The 14,879-nt window shown below is 43.4% G+C and overlaps 1 protein-coding gene and 1 long non-coding RNA gene across 2 annotated transcripts in view; one reads left to right on the plus strand and one right to left on the minus strand.

Annotated features, from left to right (window-relative positions):
* LOC309539800 (uncharacterized protein) overlaps window positions 1-14,879 on the plus strand; it is a 55,315-nt gene that overhangs the window by 12,209 nt on the left and 28,227 nt on the right. Inside the window, exons 8-9 of the mRNA XM_082236136.1 lie at window positions 1,323-1,705; window positions 14,268-14,437. Coding sequence (XP_082092262.1) covers window positions 1,323-1,705; window positions 14,268-14,437 — 553 coding nt within the window. The remainder of the gene's footprint in view (window positions 1-1,322; window positions 1,706-14,267; window positions 14,438-14,879) is intronic.
* LOC309538847 lies at window positions 6,720-7,865 on the minus strand. Its single transcript, XR_014222388.1, has 2 exons — window positions 7,796-7,865; window positions 6,720-7,122 (listed from the first exon to the last, which is right to left on the minus strand). It is a non-coding gene; the product is annotated as an uncharacterized lncRNA (long non-coding RNA).

Genomic DNA, 14,879 nt, shown 5'->3' on the forward strand with positions numbered 1-14,879 from the left:
TCTGTTTTATTTTGTAATTTTAACAGACATAGAGCAGGCCAATCCAGTAGGCCAGCATTGTCAATGTCTGTTAATACTAGTGTATCTTTGGATGTGCCCAGGGACACAGGTGGTGCTGTGGTCTAAACCACTAAGCCTCCTGGGCTTGCAGATTATCAGGTCAGATGTCCTGTATACCTGAAGGAGCGTCTCCACCCCCATGAGATCCAGCGCAGTGGGCTTTCTGGCGGTTCCCTCATTGCGAGAAGTGAGGTTACAGGGAGCTAGACAGAGGGCCTTCTCAGTAGTGGCACCCACCCTGTGGAACACCCTCTCTTCAGATGTGAAGGAAATAAGCAGCTATCCTATCCTTAAAAGACATCTGAAGGCTGCCCTGTTTAGGGAAGTTTTTAATATTTAATGCTGTATTGTTTTGAACACTTGATTGGGGGCCGCCCAGAGTGGCTGGGGAGACCCAGCCAGATGGGCAGAGTATAAATAATAAATTATTATTATATTCGAATCCACATGGCGGGGTGAGCTCCCGTTGCTTTGTCTCAGCTCCTGCCAACCTAGGAGTTTGAAAGCATACCAGTATTTCTGTGCACTCTGGTTTCCATCACAGTGTCTCGTTGCGCCAGAAGCGCTTTAGTCCTGCTGGCCACATGACCTGGGAAGCTGTCTGGAGACAAACACCGGCTCCCTCGGCCTGAAAGCAGATACGAGCACTACACCCCATAGTCGAATTCAACTGGACTTAAGAGTCCAGAAGTCCTTTACCCCTTTACCTTTACCATCTTGTATGGGGCTGCAGCAAGGGGACTTATTAACAACCATATTCTTGATTACTCTGCAACTTCTGTCTGATAGGTGGGACAGAGGGACACCACACCCTTGGCACAAAGGAGGTTTGGACTGTTATGTTTATAGTGCAATTTCATAGAATCCCATTGTTCTCCTTGGGACTTTATGCCCTGGGAAATGTGTATAGGATTAGTACACTTTTCAATGACCCAGAATGTGCCCATTGTGTCTTTTAAATCAGAAGTTAAATCAAGGACTCTAAAGCAGAGACAATACATGCTGCTGAACTTAAGGATTCTCCTCTCCTCATTTGTGAAAACATTTCCACCGATATTTTTTTAAAGAAACCACCATTTTCACAGACAAATTTAATGGTTTTCCAAAACATTTTTTGGGGGGAGGGTGTAAACAATATTGGAGCTTTTAGACATATTCTTTGCCTACGCTTTAATAAATAAACATTTGTCTTTCTCTTTTTCTCACGTCTTTTTCTGGGGGCAGATATTTAATTGGCATTGATTATTATTTTTACTTGACAGGTTGAAAAGGAACTCACCTATGCAAAATTTCAAGAATGGACCAGTTCGAAAAACATGCAAAAGCAAAAGATAGACATTTATGTGCCGAAGTTCAAGCTGGAAGAAACTTATGAGCTCAACAAACTTTTGGTAGCTTTAGGAATGACAGATGTGTTCACACGAGGAAAGGCTGATTTGTCCGGCATGTCAGGAAGCAAAAACCTGTTTGTGTCCGAGGCCATTCATAAATCTTATGTCGTGGTCAATGAAGAAGGCACAGAGGCAGCAGCTGCCACTGGGGTGGGCGTTTTTACCACAAGCATGCCAATGCAATTCATAGCTGATCACCCCTTCACTTTCATTGTAAGAGACAAGAAAACCAAGAGCATCCTATTATTGGGCGGGTATTATTCACCTTAACAGGTGCTTAAATGATCACATGCATGCCCTTTGCATTTGTTGCAAGCCCAGGGTGTTAGAAGTGCCGAAACAAAAATCATATATTCTACTTTTTTTCTGTTTAGCTAATATTTCCGGGTTTCCATCTCCTCTTTCAGCTTATGTAGGCAGACTCACTTTAATGTACAACATGGGGCTTTAAACAGAGGAAATGGGGAGAGGGAGATAAGGAGGGAGCAGCCCTGCTTCAAAAAATAAAAATAAAATGCATATCTAAAAACCAAAAGAGAAGAATCTCAAAGTTTCGAAGAAGGAAAAACGAAACCCAAAGCAACAATCTAAATAAAGTGAGCTATTCAAAATATTTGGTTTTGTTGTGTGATTCCAGGTCCTTAATAAGTAGTGAGGTGTACAGAAATCCAATGCTACCTACAGATTATTTTCAGTGCTGATTCTTTAATGTTTGCAGAAATGGTTTTCAATGGAAGCATACACCAAAAATATGCCAATTCCCTCTCAATGTTCCTCACTTTAAGATCTGTCTTCCAGAGCCAATTCTTTCACACATCTATTTTCACACGACTTTTCAAATATAGTGAGGGACTGTAGCACACACTGAACCATAAGCCAATGTGAGGAAAAAGAAGTCATCTTGATCTTCTGCAGCCATGTAGGTTTTGATTCCTTTACTTGGATTATTGTTGCATGGTCAGGATTTTTCTTCTGTTAAATACGGAGGTCCTGGACCCTGCAGAGACCATTTGCTTCTCAGTCCTCATATTGCTGGTGTTTAAATGAATGCAGAAACCACAGGTGATCTCAAAAGGGAACCAAGAGGGAAGAGTGAGCTGTTTAGACTACTGTGCCCAGATTTCAAGTCCAGAAATGGATATTTTCTTGAGATTCTGTTTTGTGAGGGAGAAAAGGGAGGGCATTTGTGGAAAATATCCCTGAACTGAGTCCCAGTTCAACTGATGGGGTGGATTAATGGCTTGAGTTGGAATGCCTCATGAGTTGGTTTTTAAAGAGGCATGCCAAATTCCCCCCTCCTTAATCCCGTGATACAAAGTCAATTTACAGAGTGACCTGCCCCACTGACAGTATCAAATATTTTTTGCCAGCATTGAAAATTATGCAAGGGGATACTCTTGAGAAGAGTCTGGAACAGAGAAGGGGAAATCTATGAATCTTTCAGTCCTCCTTCATAGTCCTCAAAAGAGGAACAAAATTCCTCTTACAAAGTTGGGTGGTTTCTTTAGTGCTGAAAGCTCCAAAGAATTTACAACTTCCAGGTTTAAGTGTCACTCCTGGCAATTGTTTCAAGCTCTTTTAAGTTGCTTTTTCAAAGGAGGTGCCTCTCGTTGGCTGTCACAAGAACAGGTTTCCCTTAGAGCCTCAAACCATGATTCATCGTAAACATGCAAAGTGCTTTGCAGCGCATTTCACCCTTCCCTGAGCTAAAAGCTGATGCAGCCCAAAAAGGTTTGGCTTGCGGGGCACTGTGCCGAGTGCTCCCTGAAATCTGGGGTCAGGCCTGCTGTGCAGCATGACCCACAGTAAAGCATAAAGGTAAAGGTAAAGGGACCCCTGACCATTAGGTCCAGTCGTGGCCGGCTCTGGGGTTGCGGCGCTCATCTCGCTTTATTGGCCGAGGCAGCCGGCGACAGCTTCCGGGTCATGTGGCCAGCATGACTAAGCTGCTTCTGGCGAACCAGAGCAGTGCATGGAAACGCCGTTTACCTTCCTGCTAGAGCAGTACCTATTTGTCTACTTGCATTTTGACGTGCTTTCGAACTGCTAGGTTGGCAGGAGCAGGGACCGAACAACGGGAGCTCACTCCGTCGCAGGGATTCGAACCGCCGACCTTCTGTTCGGCAAGCCCTAGGCTCTGTGGTTTAACTCACAGTGCCACCCACGTCCCTTCATGCAGCTCAAATTCTCCCCCATCCCTGCACAATTCGAAAGGATAAAATCTAAAACAAACAAAAGCATCTGAATTTTTTTCAAATGTGGAATCTTGTTTAAAATCGTTTTTATTGGTTTTAGACAAGAGGAATATCAAACAAGAAAGAGACCAATGAAAAAGCCATAAATAAACGATATCAGGTTTTGTGTAAAATTACTGGATGAGTGAACACACTGGAGGGAAAGGGAAGGGGGATCACCTAGAACTTGGTGAGGAAATAAAGCCTGCTTAGTGTATATACTGGAGTTGGTGCTGGAGGAGACTCTTGAGAGTCCCATGGACTGCAAGAAGACCAAACCTCTCCATTCTGAAGGAAATCAGCCCTGAGTGCTCACTGGGAGGACAGATCCTGAAGCTGATGCTCCAATACTTTGGCCACCTCATGAGAAGAGAAGACTCCCTGGAAAAGACCCTGATGTTGGGAAAGATGGAGGGCACAAGGAGAAGGGGACAGCAGAGGACGAGATGGTTGGACAGTGTTCTTGAAGCTACGAACGTGAGCAGTGGAAGACAGGAGGCAGTGGAAGACAGGAGCGCCTGGCGTGCTCTGGTTCATGGGGTCATGAAGAGTCGGACACGACTAAACAACTAAACAACAACAAAAGCATACATATAGCATAGGTGCCTCGCAAGACGAAAAGAATCCGTTCCGTGATTCTCTTCGTCTAGCGGTTTTTTCCTCTTGCAAAGCAAGCCCATTGACAGATTAGAGGATTAGCGCTATTAGCGTCTTATCAGATCAGCTGATAAGCAGCTTAGAGGCTTAGAAAAGGGGGGGGAGGTAAAAAACCCCGCAGGAACTCGCAAGACATTTTCGTCTTGCAAAGCAAGCCCATAGAAGATTCGTTTTGCGAAGCACCTCCAAAACGGAAAACTCTTTCGTCTAGCGAGTTTTCCGTCTAGCGAGTCATTCGTCTTGTGGGGCACCACTGTACCCAGTTTCTGGAATGGGATAGCTCTGCAGCACCCTCTGGTGTCACATTTTATTTTTTATTTTTTTCAATTTTTAAAATTAATTTTCCACATTTATAACAAATATAACATATAAAAGACACAAAACAAAACACATTACAACACTAAAAGAAAAAAGGAAGAAAAATAAAAACACTTGTTACTTCTAAAATCCAAATTAACTTTCATTGTTATCTGACTTCCTCAAATCTCCTCTAACTGAATTTCATTGTGACACCTTTGTAGCAGTTCTCCAAGATCATCTTTCTAATACCAGCAACTCCTTCAATTAACTGTCTTCATCTCTTTTCTTATTGGCTTAACCCCATATTACTACAGTGGTACCTCAGGTTAAGTACTTAATTTGTTCCGGAGGTCCATTCTTAACTTGAAACTGCTCTTAACCTGAAGCACCACTTTAGCTAATGATGCCTCCTGCCGCCTCCGCGCCGCCGGAGCATGATTTCTGTTCTCATCCTGAACCAAAGTTCTTAACCTGAAGCACTATTTCTGGATTAGCGGAGTCTGTAACCTGAATCGTATGTAACCTGAAGCGTATGTAACCCGAGGTACCACTGTATGCCACATTCTTAGTCTAATCCTCGGCCTATTTGATACTTTCAAGTACCTACTAATTATCTTATATTACAATGTTTAGCTAGATAATCTTTAAATGTCTTCCAATCTTCTTGGTGTTCTTCTTCTTTCTGATGGCGGATTCTTCTAGTCAGGTTGGCCAGCTCCAAAAACTACAACATCTTCATTTGCCATTCTCCTACTACTCGTATTTCTTGAGATTTCCAATTTTTAGCTAGTAGCGGTCTTGCCGCTGTAGTGGCATACAAAAATAATCTAACATCTTTTTTGGGCAATTCCAATCCTAGGTGTCACATTTTAACAATGCATCGTTAATGTTGTAAGCGAAACATAATACGTATAACCATTACATTTTGAAATGTTTCCGTAACCCTTTCCTAGCATTATAAACTACGAGTGTAGATTAGCCCATGGTGTCTCACGCTTTCCCCCTTACACATCCACCCTCTCCTCCTTTGAGCCTTCTCCTTAAGCATAGTGCTCCTCTCACTTCCCCACCATGTGTGTGTGGGGGGGGTATCCTCCCCCTCCCAGCAAATCTCCCACGTGAAGCAATGGTGAGGCTGCCGGTTTGGAAGACCCACTCCAAGGTCACTTGCAGAGACACAGAGAACAAGGAAGCTCCTGGGTCTCTCTCTCTCTCTCTCCATAACTTTCCTTTTATTTCACCTTCAGGATTTGGGTGTGTGGCTTAACTTTGTCCTATATCCTCTCATGCCTCCATTAAACTCCCTCCCACTCCCTCCCACATTTCCCCATTTAATAATAATAATAGTAATAATTTATTATTTATACCCCACCCATCTGGCTGGGTTTCCCCAGCCACTCTGGGCAGCTTCCAAAAGAACACTAAAATACAATAATTAAACATTAAAAGCTTCCCTAAACAGGGCCGCCTTCAGATGTCTTCTAAAAGTTTGGTAGTTATTTTTCTCTTTGACATCTGGTGGGATGGTGTTCCACAGGGCGGGTGCCACTACTGAGAAGGCCCTCTGCCTGGTTCCCTGTAACTTGGCTTCTCGTAGCGAGGGAACCACCAGAAGGCCCTCGGCGCTGGACCTCAAGGTCCAGGCAGAATGATGGAGGTGGAAATGGGGCCTCCTGCTGCCGCCACGCCACCAGAACCCGATTTCTGTTCTTATCCTGAAGCAAAGTTCTTAACCTGAAGCACTATTTCTGGCTTAGTGGAGTGTGTAACCTGAAGTGTATGTAACCTGAAGCATATGTAACCTGAAGCATATGTAACCCAAAGTACCACTGTATATTGAGCTGGCTAGATTAACAGAGGCAATTAGAGATCACACTAGACAAGAGTTTCAAAAAGCATGGGGGAAATGCAGAGAATACTTCAGAAAACAGTGCCCTAAAATACATACCTGGACTTGTTTCGATTAATGTCTGCAGGAAACTTTGTGTATATTTAAGTTATAATTAGAAAAAATATTAATAATTATTCATAAAGGAAACATATTTATAAGAAGTAAATAAGGAGGCCAGATACAGGATAAAGGAAGTCTTTTATTTCATTGTTTGTATTGTTGTATGTTATGCTCACTGTATGTTATGCTCACGTTTAATGAGGGTGGGTTGTGTATTGGGGTGGGGGGGTTATGTTATGTTGTAAATAAAATTCCAATAAAAATTATTTTTAAAAAAGAGAGAGAGAGAGGAACTTGCAGCACAATGCATGAACCACATGGAACTTGAAGGAGTTTAAAAGGTCGTAGTTAGGTTTTCTTCAGTTTTCTGTTGATTTGGCCCATCATCAGATTGAGAAACAGTGAAGAGTTCAAAAGTAGCAGGGGCATGGTCAGCGAAAAGAGAAAAGGATTGAGGCATATCAGCTGAGTTCTTGGTGGGTGATTGCTACCTGCTGAAGTAGTGTCTCTTTGCATCCTATGTGATCTGCTGATGTATTTGTAAATAAAGCAATTTCACAAATTTCCACTGTTTCAACATCTAATAAAAGCAGAACTTCTCCCCCACTTATTTATTTTATTTATAAATTTATATACTGCCCTTCATTCAAGGGTCACTTGGTGGTTTACAGTTTAAAAACACAAAAAATCATAACTTAATAATAAACAAAACAATAACCCACCCCCCTCACAGCACACAGTTTAAAAGGTTATAGATTGTTTAAATAGCCAAAGGCCTGGCAGAAGAGGAATGTTTTTGCCTGGTGCCTAAAGATATGTAATGAAGTTGTCAGGTGAGTCTCACCTGGGAAAATGAGGAGCATTTGCAAATAATAATGATGATGATGATGATAGCAAACTAGGTCCATAGTGAAAACTGCATATTGACTGGTTCTCTCCATGCAAGCTCCCGACAGTTTAAAAAAAAAACGGATCAGTCACACACTCGGTGAATCAACTCTGAGAAATCAAAATTAAATCTTATTCACACAACATGTAGGTTTCTGAAGCAGCATAGAGGCAGCTCCCACGAAGCCACACCTACAGAAATATTTGCTCAGGATTAGGAATGAGGTTTTGGTACGTAAATCCTGCCTTTCTGTGTATGTATGAATCACAGAAAGCCGCTCAGAAAGGATATTAACAACATAGCGTGTGCATACTTTTAGTGCTGAGGTGTTCAAAGTGAAAGTCAACCGGGCTCTGTCATGTTTCTTAGAGATGAAAGGTGTGTTATATATGGAATGGAATGTGTCTTTGATGCCTGCTTGTTACCTAGCAACAAGGGAACAAACACTCTTCACATGAAAATCTGATTCTAAGAACCATTGAAGCACATGTCAAACTACAGTATCATACCCAGATTTGAAACTCATAAAGATCGGGTTTGACTGATTGGCAGGTGTGTCAACTCTAGGTGGTTGAAGGAGCATTGGGTCCCTCAGTATTTGATTTAAGGGGGCTGGACCCCCTCAATCTTTTTTTAAATAATTTTTTATTAGATTTTCCACAGTGATAACACAAACCACAAAGCAAAATGATACACAAAAACAGAAAAGGAAAAAGAAGAAAGAAAAAAAGGGGGAAACAATAAACAGATAAACAATAACAACAAACTTAATTCTTCACAAATCCAACCTTTTAAACATCTTGGTTGACTTCCTCAAATCCCTCCCTTCTGAGTTTCCTTGTAATTAAAAGTAACAGCTTTCCAATATCATTATTAAACTAAAACAATTTCCAATTATATTCCATCTTATTCACTTTTCTTAACATTCTAAATCCCATTTATTTAATTATAACTTAATTTAATCCTCGGCCTATTTGTTTCTTTCAAGTAATTTCTAATTTTTTATATTACAATATTTATTCAAATAGTCCTTGAATTTCCTCCAGTCCTCTTGAAACTCCTCTTATTTCTGGTCGCGGATTCTTCCAGTCAGGTCGGCTAGCTCTGAAAAGTCCATCATCTTCATCTGCCAATCTTCCACTGTTGGTAGTTCTTGTGTTTTCCAATTTTTAGCAAGTAATATTAGGGCGGCCGTTGTGGCATACAAAAATAATTTAACATCTTTCTGGACCCCCTCAATCTTGAGGCAGCCCAGAGTGCATCATGTACACAACGTCATGGGTGCTATGCATAACACACGTCACAGGTCCTCCATAGAGCTTCGCCTCCTCCATCCCATGCGCACCATGTGTGTGATATGCGATGGGCCCCCTCCATCTTGGGGGCAACTTGGCACCTCTGTTGAATGGATATTTGGGGGGGCTTACCTCTGCAGGATTTATATCAGAAGTCAGGTAGGGTAGAGCTGCTAAGCTAGCTTCTCAGCAGGAGGTGATTTCTGTTTCCTGGGAGAGGGGAAGCAGGAAAGGGAGGTAGTAGGTGGCGAGGAGACCAGCAAAGAACAAACACACTGACAGAGACAGCCCAATGCTACAGCTGTACCAGCTTTGCCCCTCCCCTTAACCTGAAGATGCAGCGACTCACCTGTTGGGAGGTCAGGTGAGCGCCGCCATCCCATCAAACTGCCTGCTACTGACTAGCCTTCAAAACATGTCCCACTCAGTCCATGGATTTCTCTCTTTAGTATGTCTCATTTATTTTCAGTTTTCTTTTTTTATGTGAGCATATGACCATAAAGAGGGATGCAGGTGGCGCTGTGGGTTAAACCACAGAGCCTAGGACTTGCCGATCAGAAGGTCGGCGGTTTGAATCCCCATGACGGGGTGAGCTCCCATTGCTCGGTCCCTGCTCCTGCTAACCTAGCAGTTCAAAAGCACGTCAAAGTGCAAGTAGATAAATAGGTACCGCTCCGGCGGGAAAGTAAATGGCGTTTCTGTGAGCTGCTCTGGTTCGCCAGAAGCGGCTTAGTCATGCTGGCCACATGACCTGGAAGCTGTACCCCGGCTCCCTCGGCCAATAAAGCGAGATGAGCGTCGCAACCCCAAATTCGGTCACGACTGGACCTAATGGTCAGGGGTCCCTTTACCTTTACCTTTATGACCATAAAGAAGGCTGATCACCGAAGAACTGATGCTTTTGAATTACAGTGGTACCTCGGGTTAAGAACTTAATTCGTTCTGGATGTCTGTTCTTAACCTGAAACGGTTCTTAACCTGAAACACCACTCTAGCTAATGGGGCCTCCTGCTGCCACTGCGCTGTAGCACCCTGCTTGTGGTTAACGCTTAGCTGGAATGAAATATTCAACGCAGCAACAGAGAAATTAAAATAATAATTTATTTGTCAGACAAATAAATAAGAGGCACAGTGGTATATGGTTACCAAGCTCTGGCCTGCCTCCTGCCATTATGGCCAGCACTTATATTCCCTTAATCCAGCCCCCTTTGCTCCTCCTGTGGCTGCCTCTGTTCAATCAGCCTGGTTGGATTTCCTATTGGCTGATTGCTATAATTAATTCTAAGAGATACACCCATATCCTCCTGTCCTTATATGGAACACAAAGAGCTATATATTGTTTCATCTATAAATGACAAATAAGTAGTAATATATCTTACATGTGTCTCAACAAGGAATCTTAATTACCAGCTCACCTCTTGCCTTCCTTGCCCTCCAAAACAGATGGTTAATAATTTTCATCTTAAACATATGTCAAGGATCTTGAGTTTCACATCAACATTGAAAGATCTCCTTCATTTGAAGGTTTCTAAACAAATGTCTGACAACTAATATATCAGGACTGCTTGAATGGCGTCTTCCTGTCTGGCAGGGGGGGGGCTAGGCTGATGGCTGACTTAATTTCAAAATACAACTATATGAAATCTAGCATTTCTTAAATCTTTTGCATAATTACATTTAAGACAATATATTTAATACATAACATAGGTAGCCTTTTAAAAGGATAAACTTCCTCAAAGTAAAAAGGAAGAAACAGTTTACAGCCTCATTTCCATGTGCTCTTGGCCTTTTGTCCTGTGGCTCAAGTTTAACGGTTTTATTTTACTATCTACCCATTCCTAATTATGTTTGGTCTCTGCCCTTTTTATCTTCTGTAACATGTAGGGTCAGTGTCCTCACTCAGTCTGTAATTCCAGCTTTTACGACTTTGAGAATTGTTTTCTGCTATCAATCAAGGGGCCCCTTGTCTAGGAGGAAAACATTACCAAGGTTCTGTGAGCTGCTGGTCTTCTGCCTGGCATGAAACTTTTGAAAATCTTTGAGCTCTCTTTAATATACAAGTCCTGATCAAACATTAATAAAATGCAGGCTTATGCCTGATGCCTCAGCGCCACTGGAGCATGATTTCTGTTCTCATCCTGAAGCAAAGTTCTTAACCTGAAGCACTATTTCTGGGTTAGCGGAGTCTATAACCTGAAGCGTATGTAACCTGAAGTGTATGTAACCCGAGGTACCACTGTATGGTGCTAGAGGAGACTCTTGAGAGTCTCATGGACTGCAAGAAGATCAAGCCTATCCATTCTGAAGGAAATCAGCCCTGAGTGCTCACTGGAAGGACAGATCCTGAAGCTGAGACTCCAATACTTTGGCCACCTCATGAGAAGAGAAGACTCCCTGGAAAAGACCCTGATGTTGGGAAAGATGGAGGGCACAAGGAGAAGGGGACGACAGAGGACGAGATGGTTGGACAGTGTTCTCGAAGCTACCAGCATGAGTTTGACCAAGCTGCGGGAGGCAGTGGAAGACAGGAGTGCCTGGCGTGCTCTGGTCCATGGGGTCACGAAGAGTCGGACATGTCTGAATGACTAAACAACAATGACCTGTGAGAAATGTTCATATTTGTTGCATGTATCGACATATCCATGTGTATTTGAGGACTGCCATCTCAATATTTAATAGGTGACAAATTCAAGAGATTTTCCACATTTCACAGAGGGGAAAAACTGCTTTGAAAGCTCTTGCTCAAAGACCCGGTGATACATTGTGTATCAGCCCCACAGCATAGCAGCAGGAAAACACTGATATTTCTATGACAGTGATGTCATGCTTGCATTCTTTCTTTTTTTTAAGGTCACCGACTCTTGCCTAAGATGCTTCAATCATTCCATAGGATCACAGCCTTAGGGCAAATATATATTGCATCACACTTACTGAGGAAAGTTTCACTGGGAGTGGTGAGAAATCCTATATATTCAGCCTGACCTGCACTTAGAGTTACACTTGGGTGAAGAGAGTGCCTGCTTTAACAGCTGGATTAAGCAAGGTATGTAAAACTACAATTCTCATCTTCTCTCTGTTTTTGCTGAGGTTTATGCATGTCTTAAGATCAATCTGTGTCAGAGACAGAGTTTACAATCGAATCTGGTGCATATTTATCCGGAAGTAAACCCCACAGAGTTCAACGGGACTTACTCCCAGGTAAATATGCTTAAGATTGCGGCAGTTCAACAGGGAACTATCATAAAAACCACATCAAAATGTGCTCTATTAGAGATGAATATGACTTAGAACTCAGGACTAGATCTAATGAGATTACATTACAGCAGGGGAGAGTTAAGTGGTGTGAATATTAGGAGAAAGTTCTTGATGGTAAGAGTGATTTGACAAGGGAACCAATGGCACAGAGGGAGGGTGAGCCTTTTTAATATTTGGTGGAAGCCGCCCAGAGTGGTTGGGGAAAGCCAGCCAGATGGGTGGAGTATAAATAAAGTATTATTATTATTATTATTATTATTATTATTATTATTATTTATTATATGTAGAGGGTGTATGGTCCAGTTTCAGTCAGAAAAAGGCAGCAAGCCAAAGGTAACCTGCCTTTAGAAAGAGAAGAGAGAAAATATATTATACAATTGGGACCTTCAGCACAATGTACTCACTGACTTCTCCATTCATGCCTTCCTCCTACTTTTCCTCCTTCTGCCTCTCACCTGGTTCTCCTCCCAGATAGTGAATATTCCATGCCCACTGAGCAATCTCAGTCCCCGTTGGGATGTTTTGGGATTCCTACACCTTTAGGGATTTCCACTAAATAAGCTTTGCACTTCTGCAAGCTGGGGTTTTCTGCCAAGCCTGCTAGTACTTATCTCTTGTGTGTTGATGGTGTTTCACTTTGTTCTGGATAAGGTTTCATAGATACCTCAGAACATTGGGATTATGAAGCCTCTGAGCCCAGAGTCCTGAAAAAATGAACACACAGAGAGATCTAGCTGCAAAGACCTCTGAGTGGTCCACACATGGATCATAGAATCATAAGAGTTGGAAGACACCTAAGCATCATCTAATCCTGGATGTTGGGGCCCTGGATGTTGGGGTTCAGGGTGAGGGGGTCATATAGGAAAGTGTGTGAGTCAGTATTGCCAGTTTTGCCTACGCTGACTGGCAGAAGCTCTCAAGGGTTTCAGGGCAGAAATCATATAATTGCAGAGTTGGAAGCAGCCACAAGCATCATCTAGTCCAATCCCCTTCAATGCAGGAATATTTTGCCTACGTGGGACTCAAACCCACGACTCTGAGATTAAGAGTCTCATGCTTGACTGATGGAGCTATCAGGAGCTCTTCCCAGCCCTGCCTGGAGACTGTGGGGGTTGAACCTGTGTCCTTCTCAATGCAAAGCAGATGCTGTACCACTGAGCCACACCCTAAACCTCATACAACCTCAGAAGCAGGGCCAACTGCACGTGGGCCTCCTTCATGCCATTAGCCTATAACAGGGGCTATTCCCACAACCATCTTACAAGACGTAACCTGTGAAAGGTTGGGCAGAGTGCAATACAGTACATAGCCAGCTGAGTTGGGTGGAACTGAACTGTGAATGGCAAGACCTGTTGTTAGAAAACTAGAAGGAGCGTGAGAGGCAAAACTAGACCTGACAGGACAAGAACAGGATGCTTCAAATGGATAGATAAGCCATGAAACAAAGGAATCTGCCAAGCACTACGGATGGCAACACTTCTTCCAAAGCGGCCCAGCCCAAAGTTCTCCAGGGCAAATTCTGCTGAGAGCTTGAGACAACCTCTCTGGTGTGCCTGAGCTAAGTGTTTGCCAAGGAAAGAACAGTGGCAAGCTGCTGGTGTTTACAAAAGTGCTAGGTTCATGAAGACATGTGTCCCAAGATGATTAAACCTAGGAAATGCTATCTTACGGTAACAGGAAGTATGTGGTAAGCAATTCTTTGCTTGACATATTCATACAAAGAACAGGATACAGTTTCCTGTGGGCTGTGGTCAGAGGCGGATTTAGGGGAGCACGACTGGTTCGGTCACACTGGGTGCAGTCTCAAGGGCACTGCAGCAGGTGCCACAATTATGATGCATAACGGAAGGCGAGAGGCAGGCAGGTGATGGATTTTGGCATTGTACAGGGTGGCGCTGAAATTTGAGACCCCAAGGTCTGCCACTGCTGTGATTTCCTAACCCTGTGGCACAATTGCATACCCTGCCTCACAATCAGAGAAACACACATGGTGAGTAACCCCATCATTCTAGTTGTGATGGCCTTCTTCTGACCCCACTGTCTAAGGCAGTCTGCATCTGTACACTAGTTGTGGGAATCGGAGGAGTGCTGTTGCACTCAGGTGCTGTCAGGAACGTAGCCCCACTAGAGCACAGCGGAAGAGTCAGCCTCAGAAATTGAGCTAAGCGAGCAAGGGACAGAGGAGAGCTGTGTGTAAGAGTTTAGAGAGGACAGCCCAGCCCTCCTCATTCCCAGCGAAAAAGCTATTAGCTACCAAGGAGAGGAAGAGTTGGAAGTTGGCCCGAGTGTTGCCAGGCAACTAGCAGATAAGCCAGAGTCTGAGGCTGCGTCTTCTGGGAGTGAGGAGGAGACGGACCAGACATTCAGTCCCTGTACTAGGAGGCGGAAGAAGCTCAGTGAACGACGTAAGGGAAGGAGAAGAAAGGAGATATTTTGGCGTTCTTCCTGTGAGCCAGTGTGGTGTAGTGGTTAAGAGTGGTAGTTTCATAATCTGATGAACCAGGTTCGCTTCCCTGCTCCTCCACATGCAGCTGCTGGGTGACCTTGGGCTAGTCACACTTCTTTGAATTCTCTCAGCCCCACTCACCTCACAGCGTGTTTGTTGTGGGGGAGGAAGGAAAAGGAGAATATTAGCCGCTTTGAGACTCCTTTGGGTCTCAAAGCGGGATGTCAAATCCAAACTCTTCTTGTTGTTGTTATTGGGAGAGAGATGGTGAGTCAGACTGAGCAACTACTGTTAATGAGAGCATCCAGGAGGCCGTGCTCTGAATGTGTGTTTTTCTTGTAAATAAACTTGCATAAAACTGATGGAGAGTCGTTACTGCTTCTCAAGCTGCTTGCATGCCA

The sequence above is a fragment of the Podarcis vaucheri genome (genome assembly GCF_965113315.1).
Source record: "Podarcis vaucheri genome assembly, chromosome: 8".
Taxonomy (NCBI): domain Eukaryota; kingdom Metazoa; phylum Chordata; class Lepidosauria; order Squamata; family Lacertidae; genus Podarcis; species Podarcis vaucheri.